The following is a 16,087-nucleotide window of genomic DNA, read 5'->3' on the forward strand; positions in this document are numbered from 1 at the left end:
GATGCTTGGGATGGAGAGCTGTATCTGTCCCGAAGAAAGGCAAAGATGAGCTTGTATGCGTCTCCGTGGAAGGCATGCTTGGACCGCTGAGCAAAGGGACTGAAACCTGTCTTGTGGCAGGTATGCCATGGAAGTCTCGGAGTCAAGAATTGTTCTAATGAATCTGACTTGTTTGGAGGGAGTCAAATTTGACTTGTCCAAATTGATCTTGGATCAAAAGGGATCAAGAGAGTCCCTTTTTGGGACGGTGAAATATTTGGAAAAAAAGCAGTATTGAGCCCAAGAGGGATCTACAGGTTCAATGGCGCCTTTTGTCAAGAACGTGTACACTTTGTTGAGAAGGGTGTCCGAGGGGACGGTGGAAAGAATAGCTCCAGTGGGCAGGAGATCTTCGAACTTAAGGGCATAACCCCTACGAATAATGTCTAAGATCCAGACGTCGGGGGTAATAGAAGGTGAAGGTTAAGCAAGTTCTTTCTCAGGAAAGTCTGCCTGCCATCACTGATTTTTCCCAATTGTGAAATCCGCAATAATCCTCCAGCCAGGAATCCAAAATCTGCCTGGTACACAGTTCAGTAAGTACTAAAATGCTAGACTTCAGTAAGAGTTCCCACAGCAAAGCCAAATATCCTCTTTGCAAACAAGCAGCAATGGGATGGAGAATAAATAAATGCACACTGCCTGTTTATAATGCAGTGGCCATTTGCAGCAAGTCACTTCAGGTCAGGAGGGGCAATGTGTCAGTGCACCACAATAAGATGAGTTCAAAAACAGGAAATGCTCCTCACAAACAGACCTCATTCACTCATTGCAGAAGCAGGGAGTCTTTTAATACTTGCCGAAAGATTGCTGAGGGAGAAAAAATTGAGAACAACTCTAGTAATAAAAGCCAGGTACACATAAGAGCAAGAGAACTTTTAGATAACAGGGCCCTTTCACAGTACACAGTTCACAGTTCTTTATTAATTTATTTTATATTCCATCTGTTTCCCAACATTGGATTCAAGCCAGCTTGCAACCATTTCTCCAGCCCTCTTTCACCATCTTCCTAGTGCCAATGCTGCTTAAAAAGCTTCCAACTAGAGAAAGGATAAGGAAGAAGGAGGGGATGCACAGACATAAAAAGACTTTTTGTAAAAAGAAGCTTCTTTGCTAACTGAGGTATGCCTGAATTTTGTTTTAACTTACATTGTAAGCCACCTTGGGGCCCATGCTGGGAGACAGGCATAAATTATGTCAATCCATCCATCAATCAATCCATCATTCAATTTATCAATCAATCAATCTATCAATCTGTACTGTGAAAGGGCTTCTGGACTTGTACCAATTCAGGCAAGGACAGAGAGTATTTTCAGCCTGAAGGCTGTTCACAAAGTCACCTAACTGCATACATGCATATTCATGTACTCAACATCTGGGTAAAAGTGATACAGAAACTTGTTCTTCATTGCTAGCAAATGGTGAGAAATAATTATCTATATTAGATCTCTGGGGAGGAAGCTGCCTTTCTATTCCATCCTTTCCCCAGGGATCCTTATTGAGATTGTTCTTTCCACAGTGTTAATAGTAACAGTGAAAGAATGCTCTGCTCTCTGCCTCAGGTAAAAGTAAGCAGGGCATACACCCCTGTGGACTGCAAAAAGGGTAGTTAGTGGCTATGAGCAGCCCCTAGATTGCCCCCATATAATTGAGGGCTTGAAAGGCCAACACTAGGATGTTGAAATGGGCCCAGAGCTCAATTGGAAGCCATCACATATGGTGAAATTCAAAACTATTTGCCATTCATTGAGGATCTTTTAAAACTCTCATCCCCAAGTTCCGGATCTGTTATAGCTTCTGAATCTTTTCCAAAGTGAGCCCAACCACAAAGCCTACTGGAAGAGTCACAACAGTGTGACCATAGAATCATACAGTTGGAAGAGACCCCAAAAGGCTATCCAGTCCAACCCCCTGCCATGCAGGAATACACAATCAAAGCACCCACAAGAGATGGCAATCCAGCTGCTGCTTAAAAAAACCCAAAGAAGGAGACCACCACTCGCCGAAGGAGTGTGTTCCACTATTAAACAGTTGTCACTGTCGAGAAGTTCTTCCTAATGCTGAGGTGGAATCTTTTCCTGTAGTTTGCATCCACTGCTTTGTGTCCTAGTCTCTGGAGTAGCAGAAAACAAGCTTACTCCTTCTTCCATATGACATCCTTTCAAATATTTAAACAGGGCTATCATAGCACCTCTTAACCTTCCTTCTCCATGCCAAACATACCCATTTCCTTAAGTCTCTCCTCATAGGGCATGGCTTCCAGACCTTTCACCATTGTGGTGATACTGTGGTTAGAGTTCCCTGGTTTGCATCCCTACTCAGTCATGAATCTTCCACTCCATCGACCAAACCTTCCCCACAGGGCTACTGTGATGATAAAAAGAGAAAACTGTATGTGCTATCCCAAGCTTCTTAAATAAAGAGTACAGGGTTTTTTTTTAAAGTAATTCTTATCTTTAGAAGGATGTTCCAGGAGGAGACACTTTAACAGTTACAGTGTTGGACTGCAATTTGGGAAATCTGAGCAGTAGTCCTCACTGAACCAAACATACTCCTTGATCATGGCCCACTCTTTTTCTCTTAACCTGACCTACCACACAGGGTTATTGTGAGGATAAAATGAGGTGGAGTCATGTATTCTCTTGTTGCTGTTGTGATGTGACTTCAAGTCATTTCCGACTTATGGTGACCCTAAGGCCTATCATGGAGTTTTCTTGGCAAGTTTCTTCAGAGAGGGTTTGCCATTGCCATCCTCTGAGGCTGAGAGTATGTGACTTGCCCAAAGTTTACATGGCTGAGCTGGCATTTGAACCCTGGTCTCCCTTCAGTAAATTTAGAGGAAAGGAAGAACATAACTTATTAAGCAAGTAATAAATGAAAATATTTTCTCATTTTGTGAGCAGCAGACAGAAGTTTTCATTGCTTTCTCCCTCTGTTTTCTTTTCTTTTTCAACTATGTGTTTGTCTACACAATTAAAAAAAATCCTCATTGGAATCAAATAGACTGCAATCCAGCTACACTGGAATCAGAGGAATTCAGGTTTGGGGGGGGGGCAACAAACTCCATCAACTCAACTGAAAAAGGATTTGTGGATTTTATAGGAACATCTGTATCCATGAGGATGTGCATTATTAAACAAGTGGCTGTCCATCCACCTGGCATGGGTTCACATAGATTCCCATGGCTGTACATTTTCAACAGAGGGAGGGCAAAAAGATGCAAATTTGTCCAGGAAAGTGAAGGCACACATTGACACAAACAGGCAAAAATCCACAGCAATTGGCGTAACAAGCTTACATGTAGACTGGCCCTTTGATGCTGTCCTTATTTTCTTTCTGCTCATTTTCCTTCCCCAGCCCTCACAACAACATGCAAGTCAGAGACAGAAAGGAAAACATGTGCCGGTACATGCGTGTATGGAAAATGTGTCCATGTACTCTTTGACAGGCCTCACAAACCAATTTAAAATTGGCAGAACAGCCCCTCCAGAGAAAATATGGCTCCCTGACTCTGGCTTGAGACAGATATTTTAGAAGGAAAAAGCTAGCACCCCGTGAGTAATTTCTTCCACTTCTTAATACCAGATGGCTATTTCTTACTGAAAGGTTTTCTCTTTAAGATTGAAATTATAATGTGGTTTAAGATGTAACCAAGAGACACATAACTGTACGTATGATGAATTCAAAAGCTGAAGACCACATCATTTCTCCTTTCTGCTCCCTCTCTTCTTTTCTGTTCACTAGTGTTACTGTGCAGACAAATTTGATCTAACAGGATGTGAAAATGTGAATCATCTCCACACATGTTCTAATCTCCTCCCAATGCACACCAACAACCTAAAAAGAAGAGACAAACCTCTAACATTTAAAAAGATTAACACTTCCTGAACTAACCTGTCAAAAGCTTACAACAAATTTGAAAATATGATAATAATTGGTTTAACTCTTTCCTCACAGAGTGCTAACAACTGGGCTTACTAAAGGATGATGTGGAATAAATGTTTAAAATGGAAATAGTAATAGTTCTGTGAAGGCATGAACAATTAGGTTTAAGACTGCATCTCCATTGCAGAAATAATGCTGTCTGACACCTCTTTAACTGCCATGATGCCATGCTATGGAATCCAGGGATTTATAGTTTGCTGTGGCACCAGAGGTCTCTGAGTGCCACAGCAAACTAAGTAGTTCAATCAAATACAAATCCTGGAATTCCATAGCACTGAGCCATGGCAATTAAAGTGGTGTCAGACTGCATTATTTCTGCAGAGCAGATGCAGCCCAAGAGTTTTGTAGCTACACTGGCCCTACAGTCCCAGAATTCCTCAGCTAGATAGGTTTAAAATTCATTTACACTGGTAATAAAAACATGACAATAGCATCCAGGACTCAATTATTGACTTTCCATGGGAGAGTTTAAAAAGATCTGAAACGGATTTTAGTGGGTGGCATATTTGTTTGGTACACTCACATCCCATCTGTCTTCCAGTGAGCTCATTGCACCATTCTTGGTTCTGTTCCTCCTTGTTTTATCCTTACAACAACCTTGTGAAGTAGGTTGGACACACAGCTATCCTGCAGTTGTCTGGAAATGTTCACGTTGAAAGAAGCCTAGAAAACTAATTTCTGATGCATAGACTGTTAACACAGAGGTCTGCCTTTGCAACAATTGTTTTAAGCATTTAGGCATTTATATGGTCCTAGCCTCTAGTTTGCTTGTCAATAAATGGGGAGAATAATAATACCCTCCCTTACACTCTTATTGCATGTCTGAATGCATTAAAACAACTCCAAAGCAATTTTAAAATTAAAGTCCTCTCCCCATATAACAGAGTAAAAAGGAGAAAGCAGTCTCAATGATGGGGGTACCAAAATTACTAGAGGAGGCCCACATGATCTGACTTAGTACAAACATAGTCCAAATTACCTTCCTTCAGGTAAGCCTGTAATGATTGTCTGATAAGCCTGAAAATAAGTCACTTTATCCTCACCATCACCCCACCTCTTTGTTTCTCTCTCAAATAAAACTGACATCTGTTTTCCCTAGGACCTTTAACTGCTACCTGACATGCAAAGGTTTTAACCTTTCCCTTCAATTAATCTCTGAACCAGAAAAGGCTTCAGCATCTCAGTTTCAGCAAGCCAGATAGCTGCTACAAGCTCAAGTATCCTGCCAATAAAATAGGATAAAGAAATCTTTTGTCACTTTGATCAGAAATGTATCATAGTATACAGTTGGTTGTTGTCATATGCTTTCAAATTGGCTCTGACTTACTGAGACCTTCTCATGGGGTTTTCTTGGCAAGATTTGCCACAAAAAGAAAGGAAGCAAGGAAGGAAGGAAGAAAAGAACTTTGCTATTGCCTTCCTCTTAGGCTGAGAGAGTGTGACTAGTTGGTCACTTAGGGCCCAAACAGACAGGCCAAAATAAAGCTGCTTCGGGTCACTTTGGAAGTGTGCTGTTTAAATTATGCATGTGGCCTAAGAGGCTGGAAGCCGCGCCAAAGTCACGATCCAGTCCTAAGATCATACCTCCAAAGTGGCCCGAAGCACCTTTATTTTGGCCTGTCTGTTTGGGCCCTTGGTTCCCATGGCTGAGTAGGAATTCAAACTCTGGTCTCCCAGAGTCCTAGTCCAACACTCAAACCACTACCCCACACTGTCTCCACAGTATAAGAGCTGTTGTTGTGTGCCTTCAAATAATTTCTGACCTATGACAAACTTAAGGCAAACATATCATAGGGTTTGTTTGGCAAGATTTGTTCAGAAGGGGTTTGCCTTTGCTCTCCTCTGATGCTGAGAAAATGTGACTTTCCCTAGGTCACACAGTGAGTTTCCATGGTAGAGTGGGAATTCAAATCTTGGTCTCCATAGTGGTAGTCCAATGCTCAAACCACTATGGACTGACTCTCATCTCTAAAATAATCCTGAGCTTTCCCATCCCCTTTCAAATAACTCCCTCAACAATGAAAGAACTGCAGTCCTAGGAAGTACCAGCAGTCTTAACAAAAACCTGGGATGTATCCACACTAAGCAATTACATCACTTTAATACCACTTTAGGTGCCACGGTTTTAACTGCTTATGGAATCCTGGGATTTGTAGTTTCATGAATTACATGGAATTCTCTGCTCAAGAGCTCCAGTGGTGTGGCACTAGAAAATTCTAAGGATCTCCTCAAAGTACAAACTCTGGAATCCCCCAGGATGATGCTACACTAATTAAAGTGTTATCAGTGTGCTAGAACTGTGCAGTGCAAATACTCCCTTGTGGCTGCAGTCGCATGCTGCTTGGAATAAGTCTAAATAAGAAGAGTTCTTCAGGATCACACCAAATACCTATTGACTCCATTGTCCTGCTTCATATACAGACCATCCAGATACTCACAGGAAGTCCACAAGAAAGACTTTAGCATAATAACATCTGCCTGTTCATGTTGTTCAACAGCTACTATTGAGATTGTTGTTGTTGTGTGTCTTCTAGTTATTTCCAACTTATGGTGACCGAAAGGCAAACCTAACATGGGGTTTTCTTGGCAAGTTTCTTCAGAAGGGGTTTGCCATTGCCATTCACTGAGGCTGAGAGAGTGTGACTTGCCCAAGGTCACCCAGTGGGTTGCCATGGCCGACACGGGATTCGAATCCTGATCTACAGAGTCCTAGTCCAAGACTCAAGTCACTACATCATGCTTGTTCTATTGAGATGCTGGAGATAATACAGTAGGCCCTTGGTATCCACTTGAGTTTGGTTCCAGGATACCTGTGGATACCAAAATCCATGGCTGCTCAAGTCCCATTACATACAGTGGCACAGTAAAATGGTACCCCTAATATAAAACGGCAAGATCAAGGTTTGCTTTTGGGAACTGCTATATTTAAAAAATATTTTCAAACCATGGATGCTTAAACCCATGGATAAAAAAATCTGTGGATACAGTGAGCCAATGAGATATATTTTTTAAAATATTTTCAAACCGTGGATGCTTGAATCTGTGGATGAAAAATCCATGGATATGGAGGGCTGACTGTACAGTATATAGCCATCAACTCTTACTAAGCTTGGGAAAGCTGCTGTTTTGGAGTACAAGTCGCAGAATACCCAAGCCAGCACAAGCCATTTGGCTCTGAGCCACGGATAGCCTTCCCCTGTCTGGTTTTGTCCAATTCTTTTTTGAAAGTATCTGATTCGGTGATCATTGCTACAAACTGTGACAGCAAATTCCATGGTTTAACAATGTGACAATGTATTGTTTGGTAAAGTATTTCTTTTTATTTGTCCAGAATCTCCTACCAAAAGCTTCATCGGATAGTTACAAAGTGCTTAACTTTGGACTATGCCCAGGGTACTCTGGGGTCAAATAAGCTGTAGCTGGGAACAAAATCTGGAAGATTTCAGAGTTCATATATTAATCATGTAAAATCATCCTGCCATGGAACAAGATGGTAAAAAGTATATCTGCTTAGCTCTCACCAATTCTGTCTTTAAAATAATACTCCTTGGCACAGATGTTCTCAACTTGGTGTCCTCCAGATATGTTTGACTACAGTTCCCATCAGAGAGACTACAGATTATTAGAGTTGCAGTCCAGCACATCTGGAGGTTGAGGAAGACTGACAAGTCACCTTATCCATTTGTATACATCATGGATATATGTTGAAAAGAACACTTATCACAAACTGCTCTGTTTCTCTTTGTTCAGGGTTTTGCAACAAAAACAGATTCAAACAACCCAGAAACTAAAAAGGAGAGATCAAGGATCGTGGGATAAGGATCATGAGATTACTGCTTTATAAAAAAATAAGTCAGAGTTGCAAGACAGAGAAAGTGACTAGACTTTCACCCCCTCATTCAGGTTCGTCAACTTTAAATTAAATAATTCTATTTGTGAAATACTATATATTATAATAATATTATAATAATATAAACAATATTATATTGCTTTGTGCCTTCATGTTGTTTCCAGCTTTGTTATTATGTGCCTTCAAATCGTTTCCAACTTATGGCAAACCTAAGGCCTATCATTGGGTCTCCTGCAACTGAGAGAGTGTGATTCGCCCAAGGTCACACAGTGGGTTTCCATGGCAGAGCGAGGAATCGAACCCCGATCTGCAGAGTCCTAGTCCTACATTCTAACCACTACACCATGCTCGCTTGCGAATCATCCTATACTCCTTTATTTTGTATTGCTGCATTTGATCTCTCTCTATTACAAAAGTCAACCAATGGTTACTTCTCTGAACCAAATCCACTCCTTTCACCTTCATTGCCATTTTAGGGCCTGAAGCAGAACGGAAAATGCCTCTTGCCCAAGTGCATCTGCTGGGATTTGAATCCAGGACTCTCTGTGGATACCCAAATCCATGGATGCTCCAGTCCCATTAAATACAATGGCACAGTAAAATGCTTTCCCTTATACAAAATGGCAAAATCAAGGTTTGCTTTTTGGAATTTATATCTTTTTGCAATATTTTCAAGCCCTGGACAGTTGCATCTGTGGGTAAAGAATCCGTAGATACAGAGGGCCAACTGTACTCAGAATGCAGGTAAAACTATATTCATAACAAATTAAATAACATGTCTTGGCTGGGATGGCTGCCTCACTCTGCCTAATGAGAGGACTGACCATGTCTGTTAGCAGTGCCAGAGACAGGCTGCATCCGCACTTTAGAAACAATCCAGTTTGAGAATACTTTCAGTGCTATGGAATTCTGGGCATGGTAGTTGATTGTGGCACCAGGGCAAAGCCCAGAACTCCACAGCCTTGAGCCATGGCCGCTAAAGCGGTGTCAAACCAGATTATTTCTGCAGTGTGAATGATCTCACAGAAGAGGACACAGAGGTGCAGCACCTGGGCCAACTTGGGATCTCCCCAAAAGGTGAAGTAGCCAAAACTTTGCTCCTCCCAGCATCCCTCAGCAATGATTGAACATCTGTCATAACATGCTTTATAAAGCCACAGGGAGTGGCAAGACACACAGGTGTTACATCTGGAATTGTGGAGGCGTAAGGGAACCCAAGGGTCATCTAGTCAACCCCATAGAATCCATGTCTGAAGCACCTTTCTGAGGTGGCCATGTAACCTCTGTTTAAAAACATCGGACGAAGAAGAATCCACCTCTATGTACACCACCATCAAAGAACCCTCACTGTCAAGTAATTTTAATCTCCCATAATTCTATTAATTGGTCACTTTAGTTCTTAACATTAATTTTAGACTCCCTATGGCTGCATCCACATGCAGAAATAATCCAGGTTGACACTACTTTTAACTGCCATAGCTCAACCCTATAGAATTCAGGGAAGCGTAGTTTGTTGTGGCACCATTGCTCTTAGACAGGGGAGGCTAAATGACTCCCAAAACTACAATTCCCAGACTTCCATTGCATTGAGCCATGATAATTAAAGTGTCAACCTGGATTATTTAAAGACCAGGAGGGTTCAAATCCCCACTCAGCCATGGAAACCCACTGAGTAAATTTGGACAAATCTCACCCTCTCAGCCTCAGAGGACAGCAAGGGCATCCTCCCTCTGAACAAATCTTGCCAAGAAAACCCCATGATAGGATCACCTTAGGGTTGCCATAAATCAGAAACAAATTGAAGGTACACAATAACAAACTATTAAATCATCTTATGGGTGGAGACCAGCTTTAGATACTTTGCATACTTCAAAATGTGGCAATCTAGTCCTGGTGCATTTGGGAAAGGTGTTGTGTGTTTTCGAGTTACCAGCTTATGGTAACTCTATGGTGAACCTATCACAGGGGTTTCTTGACAAGATTTCATAAAATCATAGTTGGAAGATACCTCCAAGGGCCATCCAGCCCAACCCCCCTGCCATGCAGGAACTCACAATCAAAGCACACACACACCCCACAGAAGGCCATCCAGACTCTATTTGAAAACCTCCAAAGAAGGAGACTCCACCACACTCTGAGGCAATGTATTCTCACTGCCAGAAAACTACAGTATTACTTTCAGGAAGTTCCTAATGTTGAGGTGGAGTCTCTTTTCCTGCAGCTTGTATCCATTGCTCTGGATCCTATTCTATGGAGCAGCTGAAAACAAGCTTGCTCCCTCCTCAATATGACACCCCTTCAAATATTTAAACAGGGCTATCATGTCACCTCTTGACATTCTCTTCCCCAGGCCAAACATACCCAGATGAGTTCAGAAGGCGTTTCCCATTACCTTCCTCTGAGGCTGAGAGAATGTGACTTGCCCAAGGTCACCCAGTGGGTTTCCAGGCCTGAGTGGACATTTGAACCCTGTCCCCCCAATGATCTGTGGGGGAAGTGAACTCCTATTTATACAGCTGAATCGAGCTCTGAATTTCTCTACTCATGTGCTGCCATGAAAGCACTCCTTCGGCTGCATCCACACTGCAAAAATAATCCAATATCATACCACTTTGCTCAATGGTGGCTCAATACTATAGAATAGTTTGTTGTGGCACCAGAGGTATCTAACAGAGAAGGCTAAATGTCTCACATAACTACAGTTCCCAGAATTCCATGGCAGTTAAAAGTGGTGTCAAACTGGATTATTTCTGCAGTGCAGATGCAGCCTTAGAGAAGCTATCAACAAAACAGCAATCCAACAATTCTCAAATAATCTGTTTTTTGAGTGTCGGACTATGATTCTGGAGACCAGGGTTTGAATCCCTGCTCAGCCATGGAAACCCATTGGGTGATTTTAGGCAAGTCATACTCTCTCAGCCTCAGAGGAAAGCAGTGGCACACCTGGCTCTCTGAAGGATGAATCTGCACTGTAGAAATAATGCAGTTTGGCACCACTTTAAATGCCCTCGCTCCAGCCTACGGAATCCTGGGATTTGTAGTTTTACGTAGTTTGGGGCCTTCTCTGACAAGGAGTCCTGGTGCCCCACATCACTACCTGTCCTGGGATTTCTGTAGGATGGAGCCATGGCTCTTGAAGTGGTGTCAAACTGCATTGTTTCTCCAGTGTAGATGCACCCCTGAGGGCCAGCATGGTACAGTAGTTTCAGCGCTGGACACTGGCTCAGCCATAGAAACCCACTGGGTGACTTTAAGCAAGTCACACTCTCTCAGCCTCAAGAGAGAGGCTGAAACTTGCCAAAAAGCCTTTTAAAAAAGAAAGGTAGCAGATTCTCCACAAGTCAGAAATTTCCCAGGGAAACTCTGTGACAGGATTGCCTTGTTGTTGTTGTTGTTGTTGTATGCGTGCACTAGAACAACAAAAACACAAAAAACAGCACATGTTGTTGCTGTGTGGGCACAACAAAAACACTACAAGGTGTTGCAGAAAAGCCCGACAAGGTGTACGTGTGCGCAGCAACACCAAAACACTACAAGTTGTGTGTGCGCAAAACAACAAAAACTGTACAAGTTGTGGCAACGAAACACTACGAGTTGCGCGTGTGTGTGCACTACAGCAATTTAAAACACTGCAAGTTTTGTGTGTGCACTACAATAAAAACACTACAAGTTGTTGCAACAAAACACTACAAGTTGTGTGTGTGCGCACTACAAAAAAACCTACAAGTTGTGTGTGTGTGTGAACTACAACAAAAACACTACAAGTTGTGTGTGCGCCCACTATAACAAAAAACGACCAGTTGTGTGTGCACGTGCACAACAAAAAACACCACTACAAGTTGTGTGTGTGTGCACACAACAACAAAAACTCTACAAGTTTTTGCAATAAGACACTGAAAGTTGTGTGTGTGTGTGTGTGTGCACAACAACAAAAACAATACAGGTTGTGTGAGCACGCGCTACCACAACAAAAGCTCTCTACTTTGTTACAGCAAAACACTATATAAATTGTGTGTGTGTGTGTGTGTGTGTCACAGCACCACCAGAAGGCAGGGAGAGTTTGGGAGGCTGAGAGAGTGTGACTGCCCTCCCTCCCAAGGGCAGCGGGGGGTTTCCCTGGCTGGTGACGTGGCTTCCCTGGGTCTCCCTCTGTCTGGCCTGCTGCTGGCTCACCTCTGGCCCCGAGGGCCATGCCTGGCCCCTCTGCTGCTGCCTTGGCTTCTGCCTTGGCTTCTGCCTTGGGGCCCCGGCGGCGGGGCTGAGGAGCCGAGGAGGCGGCAGCCCTGAGCCTCCCGGCCGCCGCCAGCTGCCTCTCCCACTGGCCGCTCGCCCGCAGCAGCTCCAGCGCCGCCTCCTCCGCCGCTGACCTCAGGTGGAAGGGAGAGGAGCCCTTGGTCGCAGCCATCTTCTCCCCAGCAGCTCTGGAGAGCAGCAACCGGGAAGTCCCTGGAGGAGGCAGAGGCAGAGGCACGCCTCGGGAGGCTTCCCTCCCTCGCTCCCTCCCCTGAGCATGGGCAGCAGCAGAGTAGGCACTTCCACCACTCCGCCTCCTCCTCCGCAGGTTCAGCCCCTGGGCAGCTGTGCAACACACACCCACACACTCAGTCACACACACACACACACACACACACACACACACACTCAGTCTCACACACACACACTCAGTCTCTCTCTCACACACACACACACACACACACTCATACATGCACTCGTAGAGTTGGAAGAGACTGCAAGGGCCATCTAGTCCAACCCCCCGCCATGCAGGAAATCCAAATCAAAGCATCCCTGACAGATGGCCATCCAGCCTCTGTTTAAAGACCTCCAAGGAGGGAGATTCCACTACACTCTGAGGGAGTGCATTCCACTGTCGAACAGCCCTTACTGTCAGGAAGTTCCTCCTAATGTTCAGGTGGAATCTCTTCTCCTGTAGCTTGCATCCACTGTTCCGGGTCCTGTTCTCTGGAGCAGCAGAAAACAAGCTTGCTTCCTCTTCAACATGACATCCCTTCATTCAGACACACACACACACTCATATATGCACACATTCACACACTCATTTCCTAATTCACACACACTCATACACACACTTATACACACTCACACCCAGATACACAAGTACATTCATATTCACACACACTCTCTCACACACACACACTCATTCATACACACACAACCCAGGAGTGAGCCAGGCGTGTGCCAAGAGGGATAAGGGAGCCCTGTGCTCTGTTCCCCAAATTGTTGAGGAAAGAAGTAATATCCCAAATCCACCCAACATACGGGGGACCAGATGTCCTCCTTTTCCAGGACATGTCCTCCATTTCCGCCTTCTTTCCAGGAGGAATTCCCACATGTCCTCAGAAGCAGGAATTTACCTTTTGGTGAGTGTTTTTAGCCTTTATTTGGTCATGTCCTGCAATTTTCTGGAATGTCCTACATTTTGGGAGGTGCCTTGTCCTCCTGTATGGAGAGGATGACCAGGCAGCCTAAGCGCGAAGGAGGAGAAGGCAGCGCAAAAGGTAGGACCTTCCAGAAAAAGGGAGGACAAGACCAAAGAGATGCTCAAAACATTCCCCATTCATACTGGCCTAAAAGACATGGAGGGAACTGGGATGATCCGGATGCCCCTCCCCCGAATCGCTCCGTTAGCAAGTGCCCACTACAAATTTGAAATCGAATGCATTCTGTGTCTGCCGGCGAGGTGGCCGCTGTCAATCAAGCGATTGTCATGGTGACGTTTTGCAGGGCATCGGAAAGTGTCCTCCCCCTCCTCCCTTTTTTTAAAGAGCCAGGCACAGGGTTAATTTTTTATAAACCTGTGGGCATTTGGGTCAGATCTGCCCCGTCCCAGGCAAAGGATGGAATTGTCATGCATTTTTTAATGCTTTTAAAAGCAACATTTGTAGCTTTCCCTTTGCTCCAAAAAATTGTTTAAAAATGTAACACTGATTGTAAGTGAGGTCTTTTGCAACATTGTAGCTTCCCCCTCTGCTGAACTGACCCCTTTCCTCCTGCTTACACTTTGCCATTGCCTTCCACTGAGGCTGAGAGAGAGTGACCTCATGGAATCAATTGGGAATAAATGGGAAATGCAGCGCATTAATAATAATAATAATAATAATAATAATAATAATAATAATAATCCAGGAGCAAGAGGAAATAGCAAGCACACAGACATGTCACCCCCCAAAAAATGCGCATAAATGGTCAAAAAAATGTGCATAAATGCTTCTGCTGCATCCATTTCCCTACATCCCCCAGCCTTGGCAATCGTCCTCTTCCTCTTCCTCCTCCTCCATCACTTTCTCCATCTCCCCCCCCACCCCCAGCCCTATGCAGCCCAGCCCCCCCCTTTTGCCACCTGTCACCCTTAGCATCCACCCTTTGGGCTCTTTCCTCCTCTCTCTCCCCTCCGATGAGGGGAGGGAATGCTCTAACCCATGGAATCTATTGGGAATAAAGGGGAAATGCAGTGCAGGCATTCTGACTGTAGCATCCGCATATAACAGTAACATTAACAATAACAATAAAAATAATAATAATTAATAATTAATAATCCAGGAGCAAGAGGAAATAAAGCACAAGCAAGCACACAGACATGTCACCCCCAAAAAATGTGCATAAATGGTCAAAAAATGCGCATAAATGGTCAAAAGAGGCTGCTTGAAAAGGGGGGGGGTTGTTGCTTTGATTGGGGGTTGGACTGGATGTCCCTTGGGGATCCCTTCCAGCCTTGGGATCGTGAGGGAGAAGAGCAATGGGGAGGCTGCGGGAGCGGGAAGTAGACCACCCCCCCTTTTCCCTCTGACACACACACACACACACACACACACACACAGGAATCTCTCTCCCTGCTTCAGCTGCTGGAGGCCTGCTGCTGCCTGGCCAGCGACCCTCCTCCTCCTCCTCCTCCCGCCATCCCCTGACTGCCAGGCTGGCTCTCAGGGGAGCAGCTCTCTGGGTGCCAGGCTCCAGGCTGGAAGCGGCTGCCTCCGTGGGCATGCAATGTGCCCTCCTGGGGTTGGCCAAGTCCCCCAGCAAGAGAGGCGGCCTTGAATGGCCCCGGAGGGAGCAGGGGCCAGCAGGAGAGCAGGAGGAGGAGGAAGAGGAGGAGGAGGAGAGCATCCCCTTCCTCCCGGCGTCAGGAGCCCTGCCTGCTTCTTGCCCAGCAGCAGCCCTTCTTCTCAGGGCTCTTTCCTCCTCCCCCTCCCCTCCGATGAGGGGAGGAAATGTCTTGCCCTTTGCCCACCCTCTGACCTAAATCCCTCCCTCAATTTGCCTCGATCGTGATCGAGGCCAAAGTTCTCATTCCCAGGACCCGGGGTTTTTAAAAAGAAATGGTATTTGCGCCGATTTCAAAAGACCCGCGCTAGGGGCCATTTACCACGGAACGGGTGTGCAAGCCTCGGATTCGCTTGTGTGAGATTCGGGGTGAGTAGGAACTTCACGTATTTGAATCGGTTTCAGAACCGATTTTTTTGGTAGTGTGAATGATATAAATGCATGCTTCTTAGTCAGGCTCCAAATGGAGGAGATTTGGGGATAACTCCTGGGGAGAAGGTTGAAATGGAGGACTTGTCCTAGAAAAGGAGGGCATCTGGTCACCCTGTTCCTGAGACTGTCCAGGAGAGAAGGTACAATAACATCCAAAATCCACCAAACCCAGGGTAACCAGACAACTCACATCACATCTTACATCAGGGTAGGCAATGAAACGTGCTGTTTCAGATTTTCCTGGAGAGCAGCTCCCATCATTCTTCAATATTAGCTGCTAGCTAAGGTTGATGGGACCTTCTTTCTTTTACCCAAAACTCAAAATAAGGGATTGGGGGAATAAAACAATAAATGGGATTTATTACTAAGGCCAACAGTATCCTCCTACAATTCTCACTATTTCTTACCAAAAGAGTCTGTTGCAGCAGAAAACCTTGAGTCCTGTGCATCTTAAAGACAAATTTATTATAAAGCATAAGATGAAAAGTTATGTAGATTCTTTGTTGTTTTTCATCATTATTAATACTCCGCATGAAGATGAAGAGTGGGCCTTCCTACAGTTCTGAGAGCTGGAACATTAGGCAAGCCTTAACCTAATACACAACAGAGGAGCTGCTTTACCATCTATAGCATCAGCTACTGAGTCCCTCTTCCGTTCCTTTTGCCCTCTCCCTTTAGAGGGAATTGCCTAGAATCTGGAGTGTTTCATTCAATTGTCAAGGACCTGACTTTGCTATGATCATCGTACTTTGTGTACATTGC

General features: G+C 44.5%; 1 protein-coding gene across 4 annotated transcripts in view; it reads right to left on the minus strand.

Annotated features, from left to right (window-relative positions):
• The window catches only part of TTC7A (tetratricopeptide repeat domain 7A), a 290,642-nt gene extending 278,268 nt beyond the window's left edge, over positions 1-12,374 (minus strand). For all 4 annotated transcript variants that reach the window (XM_042476228.1, XM_042476218.1, XM_042476210.1 and 1 more), the window contains exon 1: positions 12,008-12,374. In XM_042476228.1, the coding sequence (XP_042332162.1) occupies positions 12,008-12,239 (232 nt within the window). In that variant the 5' untranslated portion in view covers positions 12,240-12,374. The remainder of the gene's footprint in view (positions 1-12,007) is intronic.
• Between the last annotated feature and the right edge of the window lie 3,713 nt (positions 12,375-16,087).

The sequence above is a fragment of the Sceloporus undulatus genome, chromosome 1 (assembly GCF_019175285.1).
Source record: "Sceloporus undulatus isolate JIND9_A2432 ecotype Alabama chromosome 1, SceUnd_v1.1, whole genome shotgun sequence".
NCBI classification, from domain to species: domain Eukaryota; kingdom Metazoa; phylum Chordata; class Lepidosauria; order Squamata; family Phrynosomatidae; genus Sceloporus; species Sceloporus undulatus.